This window comes from Dendrobates tinctorius, unplaced genomic scaffold, assembly GCF_039654945.1.
Source record: "Dendrobates tinctorius isolate UK_male_01 unplaced genomic scaffold, ASM3965494v1 ptg000039l, whole genome shotgun sequence".
Classification (NCBI taxonomy): domain Eukaryota; kingdom Metazoa; phylum Chordata; class Amphibia; order Anura; family Dendrobatidae; genus Dendrobates; species Dendrobates tinctorius.
The window spans coordinates 21,021,822-21,047,116 of NW_027361707.1; the positions used below are offsets into that span (position 1 = coordinate 21,021,822).

The 25,295-nt window shown below is 48.1% G+C and overlaps 1 protein-coding gene across 3 annotated transcripts in view; it reads right to left on the minus strand.

Moving 5' to 3' along the window:
* The window catches only part of AFAP1 (actin filament associated protein 1), a 134,976-nt gene that overhangs the window by 67,364 nt on the left and 42,317 nt on the right, over positions 1-25,295 (minus strand). For all 3 annotated transcript variants that reach the window (XM_073574545.1, XM_073574544.1, XM_073574546.1), the window contains exons 2-3: positions 8,052-8,180; positions 3,179-3,276 (exon numbers count right to left, since the gene is read on the minus strand). In XM_073574545.1, the coding sequence (XP_073430646.1) occupies positions 3,179-3,276; positions 8,052-8,180 (227 nt within the window). The remainder of the gene's footprint in view (positions 1-3,178; positions 3,277-8,051; positions 8,181-25,295) is intronic.

Below are 25,295 nucleotides of genomic sequence, written 5' to 3' on the forward strand. Positions count from 1 at the left end.
TAACAGATTTTATTTCTATAAATAAATGCCAGGCCCAGGTGAAGGACCACGCACACACGCCCCACCTGTTTGAGCCTCGGGCGTACGGTGAACATTTACGTCACAAAATGAGCCACATAAGATTTAGGGTATTCCAAAAATAATTCGCACCAGGATTCCCTCTGCAAATCTGAGAGGTGATGTGATTTTGATTTTCTCAGCAGCCGCCGTCCCACGTTCTTCACCTTTCATCCAACAACTATTGCCCGTTTGGTTTGGTGGTGGCTTCTCGTCAGCAGGCTTGTGTGAAATCCTGGATCACACGTTCTACTTCTGGCCGCATTACTAATGAAGACAGCAGCATTTGCTGACAGGACGAGATGCTGAAAGGGACTCCAGAGCACTTTAGTTTAATTACTAAATGTTCCGAGGAGAAGGAAAAATGGTATAAAAAAAAAAGAAAGGGGGACTGATGGCGGGGAATAAATATTTGAACAATTTTAGTTATCCAAAAAAAAAAAAAAAAGAAGAGCAGAGGGCTGCTAGCAAACAGTGGCCATAGCTCTGATGGACTCCTCGGACCATTTTTATCTAATGTGTATGGGGACCTATAGCTCAATTCAAGTCACCATCTGAGTGAAGCTTCTCATTTTTTAGGCATTGCCCATTTGGTCACATGACTGTCCTCTTAGAGTGGCGAACGTGACCCCTCCTGCACAGCGCGGCCAGCGTGGACGCTCCTGCACACGGCGGCCAGCGTGGACGCTCCTGCACACGGCGGCCAGCGTGGACGCTCCTGCACACGGCGGCCAGCGTGGACGCTCCTGCACACGGCGGCCAGCGTGGACGCTCCTGCACACGGCGGCCAGCGTGGACGCTCCTGCACACGGCGGCCAGCGTGGAAGCTCCTGCACACGGCGGCCAGCGTGGAAGCTCCTGCACAGCGCGGCCAGCGTGGAAGCTCCTGCACAGCGCGGCCAGCGTGGAAGCTCCTCCTGCATAGCACGACCAGCATGGCCCCTCCTGCACAGTGTGGTGAGCATGTCCGCTCCTGCACAGTGCGGTAACGATCTTTATGTACAAATCTGAATGCCACCAATGGGAAACATAAAAAAATTAAAAACAAATAAGGGTCGAACACAACTCAGAGACATGATGGGAGTAGGATATCGGGGACATGAGAAGGAGCTCACAGAGAAAAGACTGCAATCATAAGACATAAGAAGCTTAGCTATATATCCTCTAGATCTGTAGCGCTCTCTTGGTAGTCATCTAGTCATCTGGGCGGTGATACAGCAGTGACTAGTCAAGGATTCCCCCTCACCATTGGTTGACATACCAGCTGTCATCTGCAAATATATCAGGTCTAAAAGCTGACACCATGACTAGCCGCCGCTGCAGATGATTGTAGGAGCGGAGCATGGCATCATACCAAGTCTGCCATCGCTGTATTAACATGTAGCATGCCATTGGTTAAGTACTGACAGGTTCGCTTTAAAGGGGTTGTTCAACATTTGAAGAAATTAACACATTACTTATCTTTTAAATCCCCCCTTTCATCAATGCTTCAGTGACCCCTGCTTGTCTTAGGGTATGTGCACACGTTGCGGATTCTGCTGCATTTCCGAAGCGTTTTTGGCCCTGCTGAAACGAGGCAGTTCCACAGACATAGTACAGTACCATGTTAGCCTATGGCATTTCAAATCCGCTGGGCTCACGCTGCTTTTTTTTCCGCTCGGTTTTGCTGCGGTTTACAAACCGCAGCATGTCAATTCTTTGTATGGATTCCGCTGCGGTTTCACACCTTTAACATAGTAGAGGTGAGAAACCGCAGGGCAAAACCACAGAAAAACCGCAGGTCACTTTACCTGCGGTTTTACCTGCGGATCCACGCAGAAAAACCCGCAGGTGAATCCGCAGCGTGTGCACATAGCCTTAATTTCCTAGAACTGACTACAACCCATACACATGTGACCAATGACCGCAGCAGCTAATCCAGGTTCTGGCAGTGATGCTAACATGTAGAACACGTGAGTGCCAAAGCCAGTTATCGGCTGCAGCAACCAAGTGGATGAAGTGCATTAGTCAAGGTTTTGGTGAGTCTACCTTTCATATAATGTGTTTTTTTTAATTTTTTCTATGTTCGCTATTTGAGATTAGTGTTAGGGACTTGCAAAATTTGGAGACCCTTGACGTTTGCGTTGCGAGCTTATCTGTTTTGGCCAAAATAGTAATCAAAACCCCATGTATTTTCATCTTTTTTGCACTTTTTATCATTTTTGGAGGATGCAGCTAGACCTCTATGTTGGCTTGGTTTTTCTGTGTGATGCATATATAGTGCTGAGCAGCCCGCCTGCTAATACTGTGGGCGTCATCAATAGGCTATTTAGACACTTTGCACCACACTTATTCTGTGTGACTTATGTCCTATGCAAGCCCTATTTTTGTGCATTTTTCCACTAGGCAGCCAGCCCCTCCATTGTCTGGATGGGTGACTGGCTGTTTTCATTAGTGGAATGCACCTGTGCTGCCCCAGCCTTTATCAATGGAGGTCTGCTGCATCCTGCTAGTCCATTAATCCTGGTTTTTGGTGAGTCTACCTTTCATTTCATGTGTGTTTTTTTTAAATTTTTTCTATGTTCACTATATGGCATGACAATTGACCCAGGAAAATAAACAAAGGCAGATGAGGTATGTGAATATTTCTTGCCACCATTTTTATTTTTAAATGACCCCTTTCAATGCTTTCCGAGAAGAATGAGTTGTATATAGTCAGGTTAAGACATTTGGACCTGGAGAACTTAGCTCCTACCCTCAGGGATAAATCCGAATAAGTTGACCATCTTGAGACAAAAGCAGAGCTGTGCCGAGCCTACGTGCCCACCAACGATGAAACCGGCTATGTCAACATGGCGCCGTCTCATTCCCTTCTGCAAACATCGGACACCTCTGGGCGGCTCAGCAGTCAGCGAGTATTGGAACGCCTTCTGCCTACATTTTGCCTTCCAAGAAAAAGGAACATGATGGAGGTGTGTGGAGATAGTGCTGACGCGCTTACATCTGCTGGGTCACCGTCTCCACTCCGTATATCCTGGGGATATTGGATGACATGGGATTCTGCTCCAGAGTATGGCGATTATTTGCTCGGTGCGCGGTAGTGAGCCCTGTGCAGAGCACATAAGATCAGCAGACGTCTTACCAGCCACTGTTGGGGAATTTCTGGGAGAGGCATCTGAGGAGGGGCCGGTACGTTGCTCGATGTCTCCGCTTTGTGCACGTGATTCTTCAGCTCCAATTCTGTAGATAACAATATGACATTGGCATGAGAACAATGCAATGCTGGTATAACAAGACTACACGGGTACATGGGTAATGAGCCTGGGGAGGAGATCCGCAGAGCTCCCGTCCATGGACTACAGACCTGACAGACTACACGGGTACATGGGTAATGGGCCTGGAGGGAGGTGTGCAGAGCTCCCATCCATGGACTACGGACCTGACAGACTACATGGGTACATGGATAATGGGCCTGGAGGGAGGTGTGCAGGGCTCCCATCCATGGACTACGGACCTGACAGACTACACGGGTACATGGGTAAAAGCCCTGGGGAGGAGGTGTGCAGGGCTCCCATCCATGGACTACGGACCTGACAGACTACATGGGTACATGGATAATGGGCCTGGAGGGAGGTGTGCAGGGCTCCCATCCATGGACTACGGACCTGACAGACTACACGGGTACATGGGTAATGGGCCTGGAGGGAGGTGTGCAGGGCTCCCATCCATGGACTACGGACCTGACAGACTACACGGGTACATGGGTAATGGGCCTGGAGGGAGGTGTGCAGGGCTCCCATCCATGGACTATGGACCTGACAGACTACACGGGTACATGGGTAAAGGGCCTAGGAGGAGGTGTGCAGAGCTCCCGCCCAATGACCAACAACTACGGACCTGACAGAATACACGGGTACATGGGTAAAGGGCCTGGGGATAGGTGTGCAGGGTTCCTGTCCAGTGACCACGGACCTGGCAGAATACACGGGTACATGGGGGGAGGTGTGCAGGGCTCCCATCCAGTTACCACAGACCTGACAGAATACACGGGTAAATGGGTAAAGGGCCTGGGGGGAGGTGTGCAGGGCTCCAGCCCATGGACTATGGACCTGACAGACTGCACGGGTACATGGGTTAAGGGCCCGGGGGGAGGTGTGCAGGGCTCCCACCCACGGACTACAGGTCTGACAGACTACATGGGTAAAGGCCCTGGGGGAGGTGTGCAGGGCTCCTGCCCACGGACTACGGACCCGTCAGACTACAGGGGTACATGGGTGGGGGGCCTGGGGGGGAGGGGAGTGTACAGGTCTCCCGCCCAAGGACTATGGACCTGACAAACTACATGGGTATAGGGTCCTGGGGGGAGGTGTGCAGAGCTCCCATCCATGGACTACGGACCTGACAGACTACATGGGTACATGGGTACGGGGCCATGGGGGAGGTGTGCAGAGCTCCCGTCCAGTGACCACGAACCTGACACTAGCGCCCTCTAGTGGTGTGCACAGCCAGCCACAACTGCATCATTTGAGTCAGCCAAGCCAGGTGTAAGAAAACATCATGTCGATATCAGTGCATAATTGCACTCGTCAGGAAATATTACCGGCTCCCCTTTTCTTACACTTCTCTGGTGTACCGTTCTTCTGTTACTCCTCCAAGAAAATGTATAAATTAATCTGCAGCTGGGTCTTACTAGTTGGGCGTCAGTGGGGTTGTCATTGTACAGTATGATGAACACGACCCTATTTGTCATGCTATTCCAACATATTAAAGGGGAATAACAGAGGAACATTCCCATGAAGAATTATTGGAGAAAAAACAAAGAAAAAAAGAATTATTATTATGTGAGGAATGCAAGACTTTACCAACACAGACACGTCAGGAGCGGCGTTATTCAGGATCCATCATGTTCTTCTCGCCAATCATTCAGCTGTCTGATTTGGGTGAGATCTCCATACTATTCATGCTGGTGCCCCTATCCCTGCATGAATGTGCACCACTGAGACTGCAGACTTGAGCGCTCAGCCTGGCCGACAACCCCTCTCAGAATCCCACAAACATTACACTAATGTATCTGGAGTAACCAAGATCAACAGGTTTCGCCAACAGTCTAATGTGCACAGGGTCGCCGGATCCCTTTAAGCCACTGACTGAGGTGTCTGGCAGCGGCTTTCTCATCCAGAGCACAGGGGTGCTGGGCATAACGAAGTGTGCTGGGAATAAAGAGCGCTCCTGTGGATGGGAGAGTCGGCCATTAAAGTCCTTTTGGAGGCTTTTGTATTCAGAAGCCTATGAAGCAAAGGAAGTGGTATGATGAATTTCGATGCATCCAACCCTTTTGTCTCCTCGAAGAGAAGTACCGTATTTTTCGCTTTATAAGACGCTCCGGATTATAAGACGCACCACAATTTTTGAGGAGAAAAATAAGAAAAAAATATTTTTTAATAAAATGGTGGTGCCTCTTATAATCCTTGCATCTTATTGCTTACCGGGGTTGGTGGCTGCGGTGTAGAGGGATCCCAGGCTCGCTGCTGGAGGAGGCAGGCGTGGAGTGATGCTGCAGGCCGCATTCAGGGATGAGGGGGGGCTCCGATGTGTGCTGTTGCTGCTGCAGAGTCTTGTGCTGGTGTCAGGTTTCTCCACTTGTCCGGCGGATGGAAGCCGGTGCTGCGGGTGCTCCGGTGCGGCGTTGTGTGCCCATCGATGCCCGGGGCTCTGCCGACATTGTTCGACAGACCAGAGCCCCAGCATTTCCTCGGTTCCCTGTATATGTGCGCTGAAGTGCCGGTAAAAAAAAAATGGCCGCCGGCGCGTGCGCAGATGGGATCTCGGGACCAGTTCTCGAGAGATGAGATCTGAAATCTCATCTCTCGAGAGCTGGATCCCGAGATCCCATCTGCGCACGCGCGGCGGCCATTTTTTTGCAGGCACCACCGCGCGCACACAGGGAACCCAGGGAAAATGGCCGCCGGCGCGTGCGCAGATGGGATCTCGGGACCCACCTCTCGAGAGATGAGATTTCAAATCTCATCTCTCGAGAACTGGGTCCCGAGATCCCATCTGCGCACGCGCCGGCGGCCATCTTTTTACCGGCACACAGGGAACTGAGGAAATGCCGGGGCTCTGGCCTGTCGCTCAATGTTGGCAGAGCCCCGGGCATCGACGGGCACACAACGCGGCACCGGACACACCCGCAGCAGCGGCCAGCAACCGCCGGACGCCCCCGATCACAGCCTAGGTAAGGCATGTCCGCTTTGTAAGATGCACCCCTGTTTTCCCCCCAAATTTTGGGGGGAAAAAAGTGCGTCTTACAAAGCGGAAAATACGGTATGCGACAAATGTCTGGCAGCAAGCCTACTCCCCTCTCCCCAATTACAACACATGCATGCTCACCCGAGCCAAAAGTGCAAGTGTATAAGGAGTTTATTAAGAAGTGCGTGTGTATGCAAGCGTTAGGGGCTCTCATTTAAGGGGTACACCAGCAGGGGGCAGTAGCTGAGCTATTCATAAAAAAAAAAAAAAAAAATGGAACACAAAGCTATCAAAAATGTATTTTAAAAGGGAAACTTAATTATTCTATTTTGAAGAAGGTTTGACAGATCAAAAATAAGTTTACAATAAAGGGGAATTGTTCGGAGTGGATCAGTATTCCTCAGCAAGTGTTGCCTTCCATGCCCCCCCTCTCCACAGCATTGATTGACAGAGCTGGCGTCACTTGAGGCAGGAAGGTCTTGGGTAAAATCCCACAGATATGTCACTTGTCACAATACTGGTGCGTGTGCAGACCAGTGCCTTTTCAGGGCAAATTGATTTCAGTGAAGCTGTCAATCAATGCAGCAGGGGCGGAGCCAGCGTGCTCCAAACGGCAAAGCCCCACCCATAATGCTCCCATCTACTGACATTACTGACTCCTTTTAAAAGAGACTCGGTCAGCACAGTATGACTGCAAACCAAGTACAGGCGACCGCTGCACAGAGGCATGGCTAAACATATAAGTGCACCTTCGCATCTGCTTGTTTTCCCTCGATCTCCACCCCACTCTTCTTTGATTGAAAGATCTGGCTTCTTAGAGCCAGAGAAGAATAGAGAAAGCTAGAAAAAAAGGAGATGGGAAGGTGTACTTGTGTTTGGCTGTGCCACGGGGCACCGAGCGCCTGTGTTGACAAAGCCTCTTTAATAATCAAGAAACCTTTTAAAGGGAATCTGTCGGCAGGTTTTTTGCCATGTAATCTGACAGCAGCATGATGGAGAGCCAGAGACCCCGATTCCTGCGATGTGTCACTTACTTGGGCTGCTTGGTACAGTTTTCATAGAATCCTTGTTTTCTCTGTTGCAGATCTAGTACAGCTCTGAATGCTGAGCTGTGTGTAACCCCGCCCACACCACTGATTGGCTGCTTCCTCTGTGTACACTGTGTATTGTCAGCAAGCTGCCAATCGGTGGTGGGGGTGGCGTTACATAGATTAGCTGGACTGACATACATGTGAGACCTAGTCAGGCTGCGAATCTCCTGCTGATAAAACTCAGATTGTATTGAAAGTACAAAACACAGCCCAATAAGTGACACATCGTTGGAATCAGGCTCGCTTACTCTATAGTATGCTGCTCTTGGATTACATGGGAAAATCTGCTGACAAATTCCCTTTAAGCACGCTGCCAACTAGCCGGTAGCCTGTATGTAATTAGGCTGCTGCTGTTTAGGACAACAGATGTTGGACTTAAATATGTTTCTTCTCTAGTTATGTATGTCTGGAGAGCCCCCTTATTGTTGGAAGTGCTTGATAAATTACTTTAAGTGTCCGATTTCTATCCTCGGCAGAGATGATTCGATATTAAAACATTGCGGCATGTAATAATGGCATTGAGCAACGAGGGGATCGTGTATCAGGCTGATCCTGCAAACTGTGCGGAGATAACAGGCGTAAATCACCGTGACAGTCCCATCCTCTGCAAGGCATTAGGACGTGCTGGGTTAACCACAGAGACAGCTTGACTTGGCCGGCAATCGTCTTACTGACCTTTGGATGACTGTATCCTTTGCAAAATATTGCTTATGACAGTCTTTTTCTCTTTAACCGTCGTCGTGAGATATTCGTGGTCCAGCAGTTGCAGAAACAAGCGCAGCTCCACGATCAGTTCCTCCATGTCTGCAAGACAAACGACCAAAGTTATAGAACGTTTCATCACAAAGAAAGAAAAATATTCGGCAAAGCAAAGGAGAGTCTCTCATTCACCCTCATGGAGGAGGAATAAAATGGCGCCTGGAGTGGGGCGGCACTGCAGAACCAGACATGGTCACCCTCATGGAGGAGGAATAAAACGGCACCTGGAGTGGAGCGGTGCTGCAGCACCAGGCACGGTCACCCTCATGGAGGAATAAAACGGAGCCTGGAGTGGGGCGGCACTGCAGAACCAGGCACGGTCACCCTCATGGAGGAATAAAACGGCACCTGGAGTGGGGCGGCACTGCAGCACCAGGCACGGTCACCCTCATGGAGGAATAAAACGGAGCCTGGAGTGGGGCAGCGCTGTAGCACCAGGCACGGTCACCCTCATGGAGGAATAAAACGGAGCCTGGAGTGGGGCGGCACTGCAGAACCAGGCACGGTCACCCTCATAGAGGAATAAAACGGCGCCTGGAGTGGGGCGGCACTGCAGAACCAGGCACAGTCACCCTCATGGAGGAGGAATAAAACGGCGCCTGGAGTGGGACGGCACTGCAGAACCAGGCACGGTCACCCTCATGGAGGAGGAATAAAACGGCGCCTGGAGTGGGGCGGCGCTGCAGCACCATGCACGGTCACCATCATGGAGGATGAATAAAACAGCGCCTGGAGTGGGACGGCGCTGCAGCACCAGGCACGGTCACCCTCGTGGAGGATGAATAAAACAGCGCCTTGAGTGGGACGGCGCTGCAGCACCAGGCACGGTCACCCTCATGGAGGAATAAAACGGAGCCTGGAGTGGGGCGGCGCTGCAGCACCATGCACGGTCACCCTCATGGAGGAGGAATAAACAAGACCCCTTCATTCAACTGTCCGAGCTGTGGATGGCCGAGGACAATAAATGAATGTTGCTTCAACCTGTCGACTTCCATTTTTCTTTTAGAACAAGAAGTAGAGTGAATACATTTGGGTTTACGGCTTTTTAACAGGGAACCACGTTCCTCCAGTGAGAAAACTGGATTTTGTGCGCTTGTCAACTGGGTCACAGGGTAGGATTGCAGATTGCATAGTTGTAGATGATTTTTTTTTAGAGTACGTGGAGGCAACAGAGCAAAATTAAAGTGAATCCGTCAGCAAATATTTGCTAAGTAATCCGAGAGCAACATGATGTAGAGACAGAGACCCTGATTCCGGTGATGTATAACTTAGTTTACAGAGTGCAACAGTTGTGATAAAACCAGTAGTCTATGCTGCAGATCTAGCAGAGCTCTGAATGTTGAGCTCTATATAACCCCGCCCACATCACTGATTGACAACTTTCTGTGTATAACCCTGTCCACACCACTGATGAGCAGCTTTTTGTGTACACTGTATACTGACACAAAGCTGCTAACCAGTGGTGGGGGCGAGGCTGTACCAGGAGGCAGGAGACTCCAAGTCCTGCAGTGATAATTTCTTGCTGATAAAACACTGATTGTAATGAAATAACAGTACACAACCCATCACTGGAATCAGGGTCTCATCTCCTACATCATGCTGCTGTCAGATTACATGCAAAACCCTTTAAAAAGATAAGAAATGGTAAATCCTGTACAAGAATTAACAGTCTACAGAGCAATGAATGGTCCCGACTACAAGGTGCTCTACAGACAACAGATGTCATCACTGAGGAGGGCGAAAACAAAAAGGTTGCTTTACTGCTGTCCTGTGACACATTGCCCCACAATAAATCCTAAAAACCCCAGAAGTATGAGTCTTTCCACCTGCTCCTCTCACAACAGGATGGATCAGCTCAGCCGTGGGGCCATTCTCCTAGTACATCCATCTCGCCAATGGAGAGCGTAGAGTATAAAAAAAGCTAGCACTGCACGTAACTATAGGAGGCACCGAGGTAAACTTACCCCAAGCCCCGGCGCCTGAGGGCACTCGATGCGGCCACACAGAATTATAAATGGCCCATGGCAGGTTACAGATTGTGCATCAACACTTACATACCTTCCCAACCGTTCCGAAAAGTGCCAAGTATCCAAGCCCCAACACAACCCTTTGTATACAACACCCCACAACATACACTCCTCTATACTCAATACAGACTCTCACCCACCTGTTTACAGACCCCAAACTACCCTTTTACATCCTTCAAACCAGACAACCAGAGACTCTTCGTCCCATTTCTGAGCTTTCCCTCAGGTGCCAGGCGCAGCGACAGACCAACAAACCGTCTGCAGTGGTATCTGGGAGTGAAGCGAGAAACCGCCTGCAGTGGTATCAGGGAGTGAAGGGAGAAACCGCCTGCAGTGGTATCTGGGAGTGAAGCGAGAAACCGTCTGCAGTGGTATCTGGGAGTGAAGCGAGAAACCGCCTGCAGTGGTATCAGGGAGTGAAGGGAGAAACCACCTGCAGTGGTATCTGGGAGTGAAGCGAGAAACCGTCTGCAGTGGTATCTGGGAGTGAAGCGAGAAACCGTCTGCAGTGGTATCTGGGAGTGAAGGGAGAAACCGTCTGCAGTGGTATCTGGGAGTGAAGGGAGAAACCGTCTGCAGTGGTATCTGGGAGTGAAGCGAGAAACCGTCTGCAGTGGTATCTGGGAGTGAAGGGAGAAACCGCCTGCAGTGGTATCAGGGAGTGAAGCGAGAAACCGCCTGCAGTGGTATCAGGGAGTGAAGCGAGAAACCGCCTGCAGTGGTATCAGGGAGTGAAGCGAGAAACCGTCTGCAGTGGTATCTGGGAGTGAAGGGAGAAACCGCCTGCAGTGGTATCTGGGAGTGAAGCGAGAAACCGTCTGCAGTGGTATCTGGGAGTGAAGCGAGAAACCGTCTGCAGTGGTATCTGGGAGTGAAGCGAGAAACCGTCTGCAGTGGTATCTGGGAGTGAAGGGAGAAACCGTCTGCAGTGGTATCTGGGAGTGAAGGGAGAAACCGCCTGCAGTGGTATCTGGGAGTGAAGCGAGAAACCGCCTGCAGTGGTATCAGGGAGTGAAGCGAACAGGAACGAGTTTGGGAAAAAAAATTTAAAAAAAAAAAATTTAAAAAAAAAAAAAAAAAGATCCACCCTCTTATAAAGGACTAGTCCTATATGTTGCCTGCTTGGAGCACCTTCATGGTCAGGTTTCCTATCACTTGTGTTTACTGTCCACCTCATAAACAGGTTATTCAGCACTAGGTTTGCGGTCCGCTTTACCGTGTGTCGCGGCTTTGTGTGAACATGTGATGGGCTGGGGAGCGCTGTCGGGGGGAGAGCAGTCGGGGGGGAGAGCAGTCGGGGGGAGAGCAGTCTGGGGATGCCACGTTCTAGTTGCTTGGGGGTTAACTGGCTGGGGGTTAATTTAAGCGGTTAGCATGATGTGTGACTGGGTGGAGATGCGTAAGAGAGGGATAACCAGGTGGTTGTATAATGGCGGCAGTCGCAAAGGGAGCGAGCAGCAGATTAGAGCGCCACTTCTCAGGACTTGTAGGTGGAGGACAGACACATCAGCCCCAGGTGACATCTGAAAGACGTTGGTTGCAGGTATGACTATCCTTGGCGACATGTCCTGGGTCCTGGGTCATCCTGTAAGAGTTAAAGGAGAAACCCCACAGCGAGTAAGAGCAAAGGAAAGTCTAGATGACTTCTGCGGCGTCTCTGTGAGAGTGAGAGGTGGCTGTGCCATGAACCAAACCGCTGAGGCAAGGTCACCAAGAATGTGGCTAGCGACTACCAGATAGGAGAAGTCTTGGAGAGGGGTGGCAAGAGAAGATGGATGCCACTGCAGAAGAGGGCTGCGGAGAGTGAAGATGTGCATTGCTTCAAGTGTGAACCGTGGCCGGATACGCAAGTCTGCTATCCGAGGCAAGGCCATCCTGTTGGGAGTGTGAGATCTGAGTGGTCAGAACATGGTGAACAAGAGTCGGAGCCTTGTGAAGCAGTAAAGTATCCACTGATTAGTAAGATGGTGTCCTGTTGTGCTTCCGCGCCACCTCAAGAGGCAAGTCCCTATTGCAAAGACCAAACTGCACTAAAAGGAGCCATAGAATGTTAGAATTGGAAGGGACCTCCTGGGCCATCTGGTCCAACCCCCTGCTCAAAGCAGGATTCGCTAACCCATCTCAGACAGATGTCTGTCCAGCCTCTGTGTGAAGACTTCCATTGAAGGAGAACTCACCACCTTTTATGGCAACCTCTTCCACTCATTGATCCCCCTCACTGTTGCCACACACCATCCCTGGGAACCCTTACAAGCTCCCTCCCTTAGGTTCTTCCAGGCAGAGAAAAATCTGTAGGTGTCATTAAGGTTGAGCATTCACCGTATGTTATAAGTGGTCACCAACTACTGTAGGAAGGAAGGAAGTTAGCGTCTCCTACTACTCAGGCTCCGACACACACGAATATCGCTGACAGTGAGAAAAGAACCATTTGCTTCCCGAGTCTGGCTTGGTACAATTGGCATCCTGGGCTACACTGTGACCACCAGGCAGCAGAAGATCATGGCTCCCCCAATGTGATTGCTCAGTTACCAGAAAGCAAAGTCCTACAGGTCAGAACATCCTCGTTCTCCACCGTCCGAATATTCAGGGCTGAAATATGGTCTGTCCTCCGCGCCGTTATTAGAAGGCTGCACCCAGTTTTCCATATGACACAGATGTAATAATGTTATCCAGGTGTCAGAAAAATCAAGAAAATTACACCGTCCATATGTTTTACATAAGGAGGATCAGCCGGAGTATTAATGGATTAGTAACTACACAGGGTAAAATAAATACACAGCAAGAACAAGAAACATTTCTCTTCTTGATGTCAGGCCGGACATGGACTGGAGGCGAATTTAACCCCCACAATCCGAGAGACTAAACCGAAGACCATAAACAAAAGTCTGAACGGGTCGGCCCGTGTTATAAACACAGAAGAAGACGAACACTAGGATCCAGCATCATCGCTCCAGCGGCTGGAGGTCACCTATCTGCAGGACCTCCGATGAGAAGACAACCCGCGGTCCAGAGAACCCAAATATTGTGTAAGGAGAATCGCCCCAATCACAATTCTGCTCCATTCCAGAGTGTCTGTATCGCTGGAGGACCCGCTCAGCCGACCATTACATGGACTGATGTCAGTAGAAATGGTGCAATGCTTCGCTTGTCCTGCTGTGGCGCTGCAGAAAAATTGAAGGGATCCACAAAGTTTACAGTGGATCACTGTGATCGACGAACATCCTCAAATCACTCTTTTTTCAGGAAGTAACAAATGGGTCGGTCTAAAGTGGGAATAATTAACATAAAAGCTACTTATGCACAACAGTTAGCTGTCTATAATTCAGCCAACTGCTCTCTCTCACAGGATACAGAGGTCTCCTCCGAAGAAGGGGGCAGAGGAGTTATTCCTCCTCCAAAGGGGGCACAGGAGTTATTCCTCCTCCTCCTCCTCCTCCAAAGGGGGCAGAGGAGTTATTCCTCCTCCTCCTCCAAAGGGGGCAGAGGAGTTATTCCTCCTCCACAGGGGGCAGAGGAGTTATTCCTCCTCCACAGGGGGCAGAGGAGTTATTCCTCCTCCACAGGGGGCAGAGGAGTTATTCCTCCTCCACAGGGGGCAGAGGAGTTATTCCTCCTCCACAGGGGGCAGAGGAGTTATTCCTCCTCCTACTCCAAAGGGGGCAGAGGAGTTATCCCTCCTACTCCTCCAAAGGGGGCAGAGGGGTTATCCCTCCTCCTCCAAAGGGGGCAGAGAGTTACTTATGCTCCACAGTTTCAAGGCAGGTTAACTTTAATTTTCCTGTTTTTCAGTGTAGATGCCCATTTCTGCACAGTGCTAACGAGATCTCTATATTTTGCAGTGAGGCACAAATCATTGCGTTGATGTCATGGTAATCAGCATCTGAGCCCTCTCCGCTGTCTGCTTCTCCTTAGCGATTAATTATGTGTTATGTCCGATTTCTTTCTTCGCCAGATCCTGTACGGTAACACATCATTTAAGCTGACCCGCTAGATGTAATGCAGGGTGTCAGGCCTGATAAAATCCCACCCGGACAAAGAATGAGGGGGGCTTCACATGTTTCTCTAGATACTACAACACTTAGAGGGAGGGGGTACAGAGATTTAGGTCCCAAGGAGTCAGCCCAGCGGCTGAGGGAGAATACAAGGAGCAGATGATGGCTGCAGCTCCAGGGATAGAGGACAATGCAATAACGAGCAGACAATTCCTCAGATAGCTTTCTTCTGTATTTCCGCAAACCAGAAACGCACATCCGTCCCATAGGGGACGTCGGACAGCTTTCTTAGACACTGATGGCTTTATGACAAGATCATTTTTAGATTGTGACCTCTAATCAGTTTTTTTTTTGTATTTTTTTTTTAAATTCCAAAATTGGAGACAAGTTTGGTAAAAAAACAAGATGTTAAAAGGCGACCGGTAATATCAGGCACCAATGTAAAATCTAGGGTGCGGAGGGTAATAATTCTATTGTTTCTCACTATTTGCCCTAATTCAACTAAATGCCCCTTTTCCCCCACACCGTCTGCAGATTAAAACTTGCAGGGCTACTTTCATCGCCACAGATGGATATTATCTGGTGGTGCTTGTAGATAAACAACAAATTACAAAATTGCATGTATTATAAATGTCAGCCGTTCTTGAGATATTAACATTTGTTCTTTCTTTTGTTTACCGCTCGTTGCCTAGGAGACCGACCACCACTGCTGCTGTCTAGTTTGTAAGCATTGCGCTGACGCTAGCAGGAATCAGGAGGCGACAGCGCGCTCCAGCGACCCTGGTCAGCTTCACGACAGGGTTACAAGCTCAACAGAAAAGGTATAAAGCGGTGTGCGGGTTATGCTTTCTAGCAGCGGTGGTCGGTCTCCAAGGCACCAAGCTGTAAAAAATGAAAAGGGAATAATCTCAAGAACGGCCGAAACTTTTAATGAGCGGTAAATTGCAAAATTGTTTTTGATTTACGATTTATGAAGATGAAAATAACCCTTTGGCAGGGAATGCGTCAGCAGGTTTGGAAACTCTGCAGATCCCACTTTAGCCCCCAGCAGTCAGCCTGCCGGACAATTCTCCTGCACAGAAGGTCAACATTTGCTAAAGTAGCTCTCGCTTCAAAGAGGAGAGTCCCAGGTAGGACAACACTCCCCAACATCCCTATGTCATGTAGGCAGACATCAATAACTTGCATAAAATGGACAATATAAAGCAGCGAGATATAGGGGGTAAGCAGCTATCCAGTATCACTATTTATGGTGATTATGATTCACAGACATTATCACTGTCCCCATTGGGGCTCACACCCCAAATCCCCTCTCAGTAAGTCTTTGGAGAGTGGGAGGAAATTGGAGAACTTGGCGCAAACCCACAAACTCCTTCAACCCATGACCCCAGTAGGAGGACAGCTCACCGGAACATAGGGTTGTCCGACAGTCCCATAGGGCTCGGGTAACACTTTGAAGATATGGATCACACATGTCCGATTTCAGACCGCCGATCTCTTCGGAGATAAAGCCTCCAGTAGACATGTCCAAAGTATAGTTTTGCAAACAGCCATCCAATGCGTATGAAAAGCTTAAGATGTCCTTACAAAGAAACGGCGCACACCCTTAGTCCTTCAATTGGGGACCAAAAGTTAAAATGCGTGCTCATAACTAGTTCTTCATCGAGTTCAAGATCTCTGCTAGATGTCATTCAAGTGCGACTGAAATCCCAGACAGAAGGACGGTACTTCTTATACCTAAAGTCAGGTGATAATAGGCCTGACCCAAAAAAAAAAAAAAAAAAGTTTAAAATGTTCTACAGTTCTGACCGAAAGTGTTGGTACCCTTGAAATTGTTCCAGAAAATGAAGGATTTCTCCAGAAAATTACTACAATTACAAGTTTGTTGGCACTCCTAAAGTTTTCTCGGTGCACGGGTAGGATCCCAACCCTTTACGATGCCGCTATTTGGCCAATTCCTGGCCTCTGCATATATTCTTTAGTCAATCCTTTAGTGTAACCCTGATGAAGGTCTAATGACCAAAACAACTTCTGCTTCTAGCTCCTTCTTCTGTATAACTTCTTATGAGCACCAATTGTCATGTCCTATCTCAGTAAAAGTAAACCCGGATCAAAACCCATTTTAGAAAAATTGCAGGCCTTTTCACCACGCAATAAATACACTCTAGTGTTAACGCCTTCTGTGACCGGTTAATGTGATCTACAAGAGCTGCGTTTCAACTTCGCTTCCAGGATACAGTATTCTGGGTTGAACTTTTCTTATTAATTATTAACAATTTCAAAATAGCAGATAAAAAATTTTTTTTTACAGACGTCCACTCGAGAAAAAGTGTGAAATGCCCAAAAGAAAATCAGTGAAAACTTTTTTTTTTTTTTTTTTTTTTTTTTAATATATACATACCACAGATACACACAATTTTGCATTCAGCTCTTCTACTATGGCATTACTTGTATATATTGACCAGTCACTATATCCTTGAGTAACTTACCCTGATAGACAAGACAAATGTATCTCGGCTTCTGGTGTAATGTGACCCCTCCACAGCAGTGACACCAAGCCCCGGATGATAGGAATCCCTCTTTCACTTATTTCCATTCTAGAGGAACCTCTATGGGTTCCACACTTGCTCCTCACCAGGAAATGATCACTGGCTTCCCCTTAGTTTTTTTTTTTTTAGGCTCAATCCTCCCAAGATGCCGGCATTGAGTCTCATGCACTGGCTACAGTCAAATGTCCTGTGACCGGTCTAGTAATACCCCCATGGAAACTGCACGGGGTCTGGATGATGAGCAGAGTGAGACGCCCATGCCCGAGGCAGACAGAGCATCCACTGTAGTGGACCTGAAATCTCTGGTAGCAGATGGCAGCCATCTCTACAGCCGGTCCCCAAGGATGTGTAGTCAATGTTAATTTCAGTCAATTAGCGCACACATTCAGCATTATGTACTAGTCTAGGCCCTGTGCTAGGAATGGCCTTTTTTTGCCATTCCAATTGTTTGACTTACTGACGCACAATGCCTCGGTTGTGAAAGTCCATGACAAGGAGCAGGGTCGGCGGAGGGGCCATGTTTAGACATGGAAATGCCCACAGAGTGTGAAAAATTCTTAGCGGCTGAGAACAGGTTATTTTTCTGGTTTTCTTTAGCTCAAGTGATCGGTGGGTGTAATATTGTGATGGAGGACTAAGTGTGAATTACAATCAAATAGTCTTCTGATCACATTGGTGAGGTCCGATCTCAAACCAGAAGTAATTTCTATCATTAAAACAGCTAATCGCCAGATTTCAAAATACAAATTGCATTTATTACTCAGATATGAGAATGCTGTTGTACTTACTTTGAAAAATCCACTTTTTCAATGTCTGCATGAGGCTAGTAAGATGAGAACTTTGAGTCTGCATTCATTAACTACTTATCTTAATATTAGGCAGGAAAATCTTATAAAGAACTGAGGTGTAGCTTTCAGGATTTCAGCGCCATTTTGGATATCATTTTCATGCTCCCTTAACAGACATGGCTTTTCAAAGCAAATACACCAGCCTCATCCGATCCAAGAGAATAATGTATGCTGTTTGTACTGTACAATTTATTATTATTATTATTATTATGCATTTATATAGCGCCATTTATTCCATGGCGCTTTACATGTGAAAAGGGGAAATATAGACAAGTATAGTAAACATGTGTAAGACAAGGGACACACAAGTACATAAGGAGAGGGGACCCTGCCCGCAAGAGCTCACAGTCTACAGGGATGGGTGAGGATACAGTAGGAGAGGGTAGAGCAAGTCATGCTGTGGTTCAGTAGACCAAGGATAATTGCAGGCTGTAGGCTTGTCGGAACAGGTGGGTCTTCAGGTTCTTCTTGAAGGTTTCCGTTGATGGTGAGAGTCTGATGTGTTGCGGCAGGGAGTTCCAGAGTATGGGGGAAGCACGGGAGAAGTCTTCTATGCGGTTGTGGGAAGAAGAGATAAGGGGGGGGGGGGGGAAGGAGTAGAGAAGGAGATCTTGAGATGATCGAAGGTTGCGTGCGGGTAGGTACCTAGAGACCATGTCACAGATGTATGGAGGAGACAGGTTGTGGATGGCTTTGTATGTCATGGTTAGGGTTTTGAATTGGAGCCTCTGGGCGATAGGAAGCCAGTGAAGGGCCTGGCATAGGGGGGAGGCTGTGGAATAGCAGGGAGACAGGTGGATTAGTCGGGTAGCAGAGTGTAGGATGGACTGGAGCGGAGCCAGAGGGGAGGCCAGAGAGTAGGAGGTTGCAGTAGTCGAGGCGGGAGATGATAAGAGCATGCACTAGTGTTTTTGTGGTTTCATGGTTGAAGAATGAGCGGATTCGGGAAATATTTTTGAGTTTGAGGAGGCAGTAGGAGGCGAGGGCTTGGATATGTGGTTTGGAAGAGCGCAGAGTCGAGGATCACCCCAAGGCACCGAGCGTACAGGACTGGGGAAAGAGACCAGCCGTTGACATTGATGGATAGGTCTGGTGGAGGGGTAGAGTGAGATGGGGGAAAGATGATGAATTCTGTTTTGTCCATGTTCAGTTTGAGAAAGCAAGCAGAGAAGAAGGCTGAGATAGCAGACAGACATTGTGGGATTTCAGTCAGTAAGGAGGCGAGGTCGGGTCCAGATAGGTAGATCTGCGTGTCATCGGCAGAGGTTATACTGCAAACCGTGGGATTCAATGAGCTGTCCCAAGCCGAAGGTATAGATGGAGAAAATAGTAGGGGTCCTAGGACAGAGCCTTGGGGAACACCAACAGACAGAGGGCGAGGTGAGGAGGTGGTGTGTGAGAGGGAGACACTAAATGTTCGGTCTGTTAGGTATGATGAGATCCAGGATAGGGCCAGGTCTGTGATGCCAAAAGATGAGAGAGTCTGTAGCAGGATGGAATGGTCTATGGTGTCGAAGGCAGAGGACAGGTCCAGGAGAAGGAGGACAGAGTAGTGTCGATTGCTCTTGGCGGTTAGTAAGTCGTTAGTGACTTTAGTTAGGGCAGTTTCAGTTGAGTGATGCAGTCGGAAGCCAGACTGTAACCGGTCAAAGAGGGAACAGGAGGAGAGGTGAGAGGACAGTTCAAGATATACATGCTGTTCCAGTAGTTTTGAGGCGTAAGGGATAAGAGATATTGGGCGATAGACACAGAGGATTGGTCAAGGGAGGGATTTTTGAGGAATGGGTGTGATTGAGGCATGTTTGAAGGATGAGGGAAAGACACCATTTGTAAGTGAAAGGTTGAAAAGGTGTGTTAGAGATGGGATGAGGACTGTGGCCAAGTTAGGGATGAGGTGAGTGGGTCGAGGGCACAAGTGGTGAGGTGTGATCTTGACAGAAGGGTGGAGAGCTGATCTTCTGTCATGGTGGAGAAGCTGGCTTTTGCAGAACAGGGCTGAGCGGCTAAGAGGGGCATTGAGGGCTGCGGGCCAAAGTTTTGTCTGATCGTGTCGATCTTCTGCTTAAAGAAAAAGGCAAAGTCTTCGGCAGAAATAAGAGGAGGGGGAGGAGGTGCTGTGGGACGGAGTAGAGAATTGAAAGTGTTGAAGAGCTGTTTAGGGTTGTGAGACAGGGAGGATATGAGAGATGCGAAGTAGGTTTGTTTTGCGGCAGAGAGCGTGGACTTAAAGCTGGCAAGGGACTGCTTGTATGCGTTTAAGTGCTCAGTAGAATGGGTTCTCTTCCATCTCCGCTCAGCGGCCCTGGAAACCAGTCTCAGTTCTTTGGTCAGGCTGGTGAGCCAGGGCTGCCTGTTGATTGTTCGAGTTTTGCTCTGCATGAGGGGGGCAGCCGAATCAAGCGTTGCTGTTATTTTGGTGTTATAAAAGGTGGCAGCAGCATCTATGTCATGAAGTGAAGCTATGTCTGTAAGAGGGAGAAGGGATTCATAGAGTGATTGTAAATTGAGGTGTTTGAGATTCCTGCGATGGTGAGCGAGTTTATGTAGCGGGGGTTGCCCAGTAGGAGAGGAGAGGGAGGAGAATGTGAGTAGGTTGTGGTCAGACAGGGGGAGGGGTGAGTTATTGAGATTAGTGAGGGAACAGAGTCGGGTGAAGATAAGGTCCAGCGTGTGACCATCTTTGTGAGTGGCCGCAGAGGACCATTGTGTGGCCGAGGGAAGCCGTGAGTGATAGAAGTTTAGAGGCAGCCGGGGTGGAAGTGTCAATGGGGATGTTGAAGTCGCCCACAATTTAGTGATGGATATGCTTTTAATGGCTCTAAAAAGGTGAGCAACTCCCTTGGGTAAAGCGCAGAGATATCTGCCAAGAGAAAATTTGGTAAAATATTTTAAAAGTCTCCATGCACATAAGGGCAGAGGTATCCGAACCCGATGACCAGCAAAAGGATCAGACATTTAGAATTTGATAGCCTAGCAAGTCTTTTTTCTTTCCCTTGAGATAAGCTGCCTAAAAGGGGTGTCTCCGAGTTTGGCATGCTTAGCCAAACTGAGCGTGCGTGTGTATGAAGGGGGGTAAGGAGAAATGGACAATGGACAAAAAGTCCTCACATGACCATTATCGACCATGTATGCTAGTTTTATTCCATGGACATATACATAGACATGAGATAACTGTTGGCTGACTGGTTGTCAGCAGAGACCTATCCCCCCTGAATCCCCCATATATATGAGCACCGAGCTTGACCGAAATAAAAGAGAAGAGAAAGTTGCCGGCATCAGCTCATCAACCCTGAGAACAGAACTGGACTCTTAAGTTCCATCTGCTTGCTTCTTCTCACCTTAGTCATCTGCTGGACCAAGTCAGGAGGCCCCTATACATACCAGATGACCGGTGGGTTTTACTGATTAGTTGCATCACCTTGACATATCGGACATGGGATGTGGAGAGGCGCCGCTGCCTACCACGGGGGCAATAGAGCTGCCAAATTACCGTATGACTTCCTATACACATGCATGTGTCTTAGGGATAAATTTGCAGCCTGAAGTTTGCCTTTTTCTTAGTCGCCAACATGCACACAAAAAATAAATTTGTAGAACATGGACAAAGCTCACAAGGCTTCCTGATGTTTGCCTTGTCTCCTGTTTTAGCCGGGCGTCTTGGCTTGTCATGTTCAGTCAGGAGTAATCTGTGCCAATCCAAGCTTGACCAATTACTGAAGTTGGCTCAGCTTTTCACTCTGCCATGAGAACCTGGACCGACCAGTCGCATACAAGGGGTTCCAGGAAAGTTTCCAGTTGAATTACTGGAATGAGAAACCTCCTGGAAGCCGAGCGTGGAAACAGAGATGACACTGTACGATAGCTACCCTGTATGGGGGAAACTCGAGGCGTTCGATTCCCAAGGAAAACAGAAGCTAAATTGTTTATTTTATCCACACCGACCGACAGGTGACTAAGACTTATCAGCAAAATTCTGACACTTAGTTGTGACTTTAAAGCTATGTGCACACGCTGCGGATTCACCTGCGGGTTTTTCCGCACGGATCCGCAGGTAAAGTGACCTGCGGTTTTCCTGCGGATTAGCCTGCGGTTTTGCCCTGTGGTTTTACACCTCTACTATGTTAAAGGTGTGAAACCGCTGCGGAATCCGCACAAAATTGACATGCTGCAGTTTGTAAACTGCAGCAAAACCGCAGCGTGAGCACAGCGGATTTTAAATGCCATGGGCTAACATCTTACTGTACCATGTCTGCGGAACTGCTGCGTTTCCGCAGGGCCAAAAACGCTGCGGAAACGCAGCAGAATCCGCAACGTGTGCACATAGCCTAAGGCTTTGTCCAAGAGTTCGTCCGGCAGCTATCTCCTCCCGTACACAGGAGCGGCTCCCATGTTCTCAATAAGAAAGAAGCCGACTGACAAATCGGCCGGCGGCTTATCTGCAGAACAATGTGATCGGCAGTCCAAAATCAGACATCCAAGCAGCATCTCTCCTGACCATCAGTTGGCCGACACCTCCATACATGTCAGCCTGTCAGTAGAACCAGTCTCCTTAAGAGGTAGGGTTAGAGAAGACCTGTCACTTGCCACCTGTATTTGTGATCTTGTGCAAATGCCACCGTTCTCCTGAAACCAGCAAGGTTCTTCTTTTGTTTCCATTCTTCAGATAAGCCCTTTATGTCTTGTACAAATCTATTATTGCTTTTCAAGTGGGTGTGGTTCTCAACTCTACTCTGTAGGTGTCTTCTTAACCACCACACCCAGTTGGATAAAACACCTGAATTTTATATACGGAGAAGACAAGGCCATATCACATAAATGGAATGGTACGAGAAAAAAAAAAAAAAAACATAATGCCAGATTTACACCAGCTATGAAAATGACATATTTGTGGCAAGTGACAGGTGGCCTCTAAGGTAGAGAGGTATGAAATTACAGAGGACAAAGTCTTGCTGATATAAAGCTCCAATATGACTGGTACTTCTGTCGAATATATGGAGCTGCGCGTTACATGTGACTCAGTGATTAAGACTTAGAAAGTCACGAGACCTTCACACTCTATTAGACCTGAATGGGGACCAAGACAGCAGTGTAAGGCTGCGTAACGTCACCCATTCATTTCAATTTGTGGTGGAACTGTTCACATGAACATCATCATTTCATTTCTGCAAAAAAAAAAAAAAACAACACAAAAAGTCCTATTACAAAGGGTTGTTTATATAGTGTAACGTCAGTAGGGAAAAAGCCTGATTTTTTTACTAAAATTGGTGGTCTCACGTTAGAGGGTACACACCAGGTTTAGGCAATAGCTTACCAGTCTCAGGGGCATCTGACCTTTGTGACCCCCGACAATTCCAGAATTCAGGCTCTGCACATGAGGTGCACATGCTTGACCTCCGCTCAATTCACATGAAGCTCTGCAGAGTCCCATTCCTGGCACCAGGGGGTCACAGCAGTTACACGACAGGTGATCGGTGACTTACAACCTGGGTAATCTTAGGCTATGTTCAAAAGTTGCATTTGTGCTGCGTTTTTTTCTGAAAGCAAAACCTGCTTTCTTGGCAGTAAATAAGCAGCTTACGAAAAAAAACAGGTTTTGCTGCATTTTTGTTGTCTCTTGTGCACGCTGATTTAGTGCCCTTCACCCAAAACAAAATGATGCAAAGTCCTTAAAATTTGTGAACCAAAAACGCAGCAAAACCTGACACCTGCGGTTTTGCACTTCCTCACCGCTTTCTATGGCTGAAAAAAAACACTGCAAAAGCACTGAAAGAAAACCAATGTGTGTGCATGAGATTCCTGAAATCTTGCAGCTTTTGCTGGTACTGTGAAAGGTTGCTTAAAACGTGCATAAAATAAAAACAGCAACAAAAACGCAGCATGTGAACATAGCCGTAAGGACAAATATGATGTCAATGTTTCAGTCCCATTACCCCATGGCATGTAACTTCCGATCCTCCAATCCCTGTTGTATAACCTCCAGTCCCTGGGTGTGTAACATCCGGCCCCTCGCTCCTCCGGTGAACAACAACCAGCCCCTCTCCCGCCCAGTGTATAACATCTGCCCACCCCCCCCTCCATCATGCAGTCTGCCTTCAGAGCTTACTGATACCAGCACGATAATGTAATAGGAGTCTCCGGTGTAACAAGTCCATTCATGACATTTCTTCTCTCCTAAATCTTCCCCCATCACCTGTGAGTGATGTGAGAAGGAAAATGAAACTTAGCTTCATTTTTTATCAACTGCACGCAGCCTTACATCACCAAGCACAATGCAGAGTTTCGGATGGATTAGTGTAAAACCGCCACCACTGGGCTCTGGAGAAAACGTATTCTGTGGAGTGACGGATCACACTTCTCTGGCGTCTGAGGGACCAGGGCTGTCGAGTCGGTAAGCCAAACCTGCGACTCCGACTCCTCAATTTCCCTTACACCGACTCCGACTCCCACATACAGTATATTGCTTATATTTAAGTGAAAAATTTATTGTAGTACAATGTGAACATCAGACATTTAATCATTTATATGATACAATAATCAAGATATTTAGATAGAACGTAATATATATTTATTGGAATACAACTTTAGAACACAAAAAACTGATTATGTAATACATTATGTAATATCGAACACACACACACACACATATAACTATGTAATAAACTATGTACCGTATTTTTTGCTTTGTAATACGCACTTTTTTCCCCCAAAATTAGTGGGGAAAATAGGGGTGCGTCTTACAATGCAAATGTACCTTTTAGGCTAAGTTCACACGTACCGGAACTCTTGCGGAAATTACCGCGAGAATTCCGGAATTCCATTCTGCGGGAAAATCGCATTTTAAATTCCCACGGAAAAACTAGTATTTTGCAAGCGTAATTAGCTTGCAAAATGCTAGCGTTTTCCAAGCGATCTGTAGCATCGCTTGGAGAACTGATTGACAGGTTGGTCACACTCGTCAAACACAGTGTTTGACAAGTGTGACCAACTTTTTACTACTGAGGCCGCCTATGCAGCATCAGTAGTAAAAGATAAAATGTTTAAAAAAAAAAAAAAAAAAAATGGTGTTATTCTTACCTTCCGAAGTCCCGCGCAGCCGTTCCCAGTAATCCTTTGCGAAAATGCCCGCGATGACGTACGTTCTCGCAGGATTTCACGATGACGTCGCGCGAATGACCGCGAGACTTCACGATCCCGCGAGAACGGACGCCATCGCGGGCATTTGCGCAAAGGATTACTGGGAACGAGAGCGTGGAGAGAGGCGGGAAGGCTGCGCGGGACGTCGAAAGGCAAGAATAACAATATTTTTTATTTGAAATTCTATTTTTTACAGGGATGTGGTACCCAAAGCCCGGAGGGCAGTCTCCTCTCCTCCGGACCGTGGGTACCATCCGCAATTGCTCTGCTTACTTTTCGCATGGTGGGCACAGCCACATGCGGGAAGTAAGCGGAACAATGCATTCCTATGGGTGCGGGATCGCCATGATTCCGCAAAATTAAGGAGCATGCTGCGGTTTTTACCGCGAAGCGATTCCGCCGTGGTAAAAACCACAGCATTAGCAACGCATTGCGGAATCCCATAGGAATGCATGGAATGCTTAGTTTTCGCTGCAAAATCGCGCGGTTAAAACCGCCGCGGAAACGCGAAAAAAATGCAACGTGTGAACTCAGCCTTATTGTGCCACCGCGCTGGGTCCCTCAGGTGCTGCTGCCGCCGCGCTGGGTCCCTCGGATGCTGCTGGGTCCC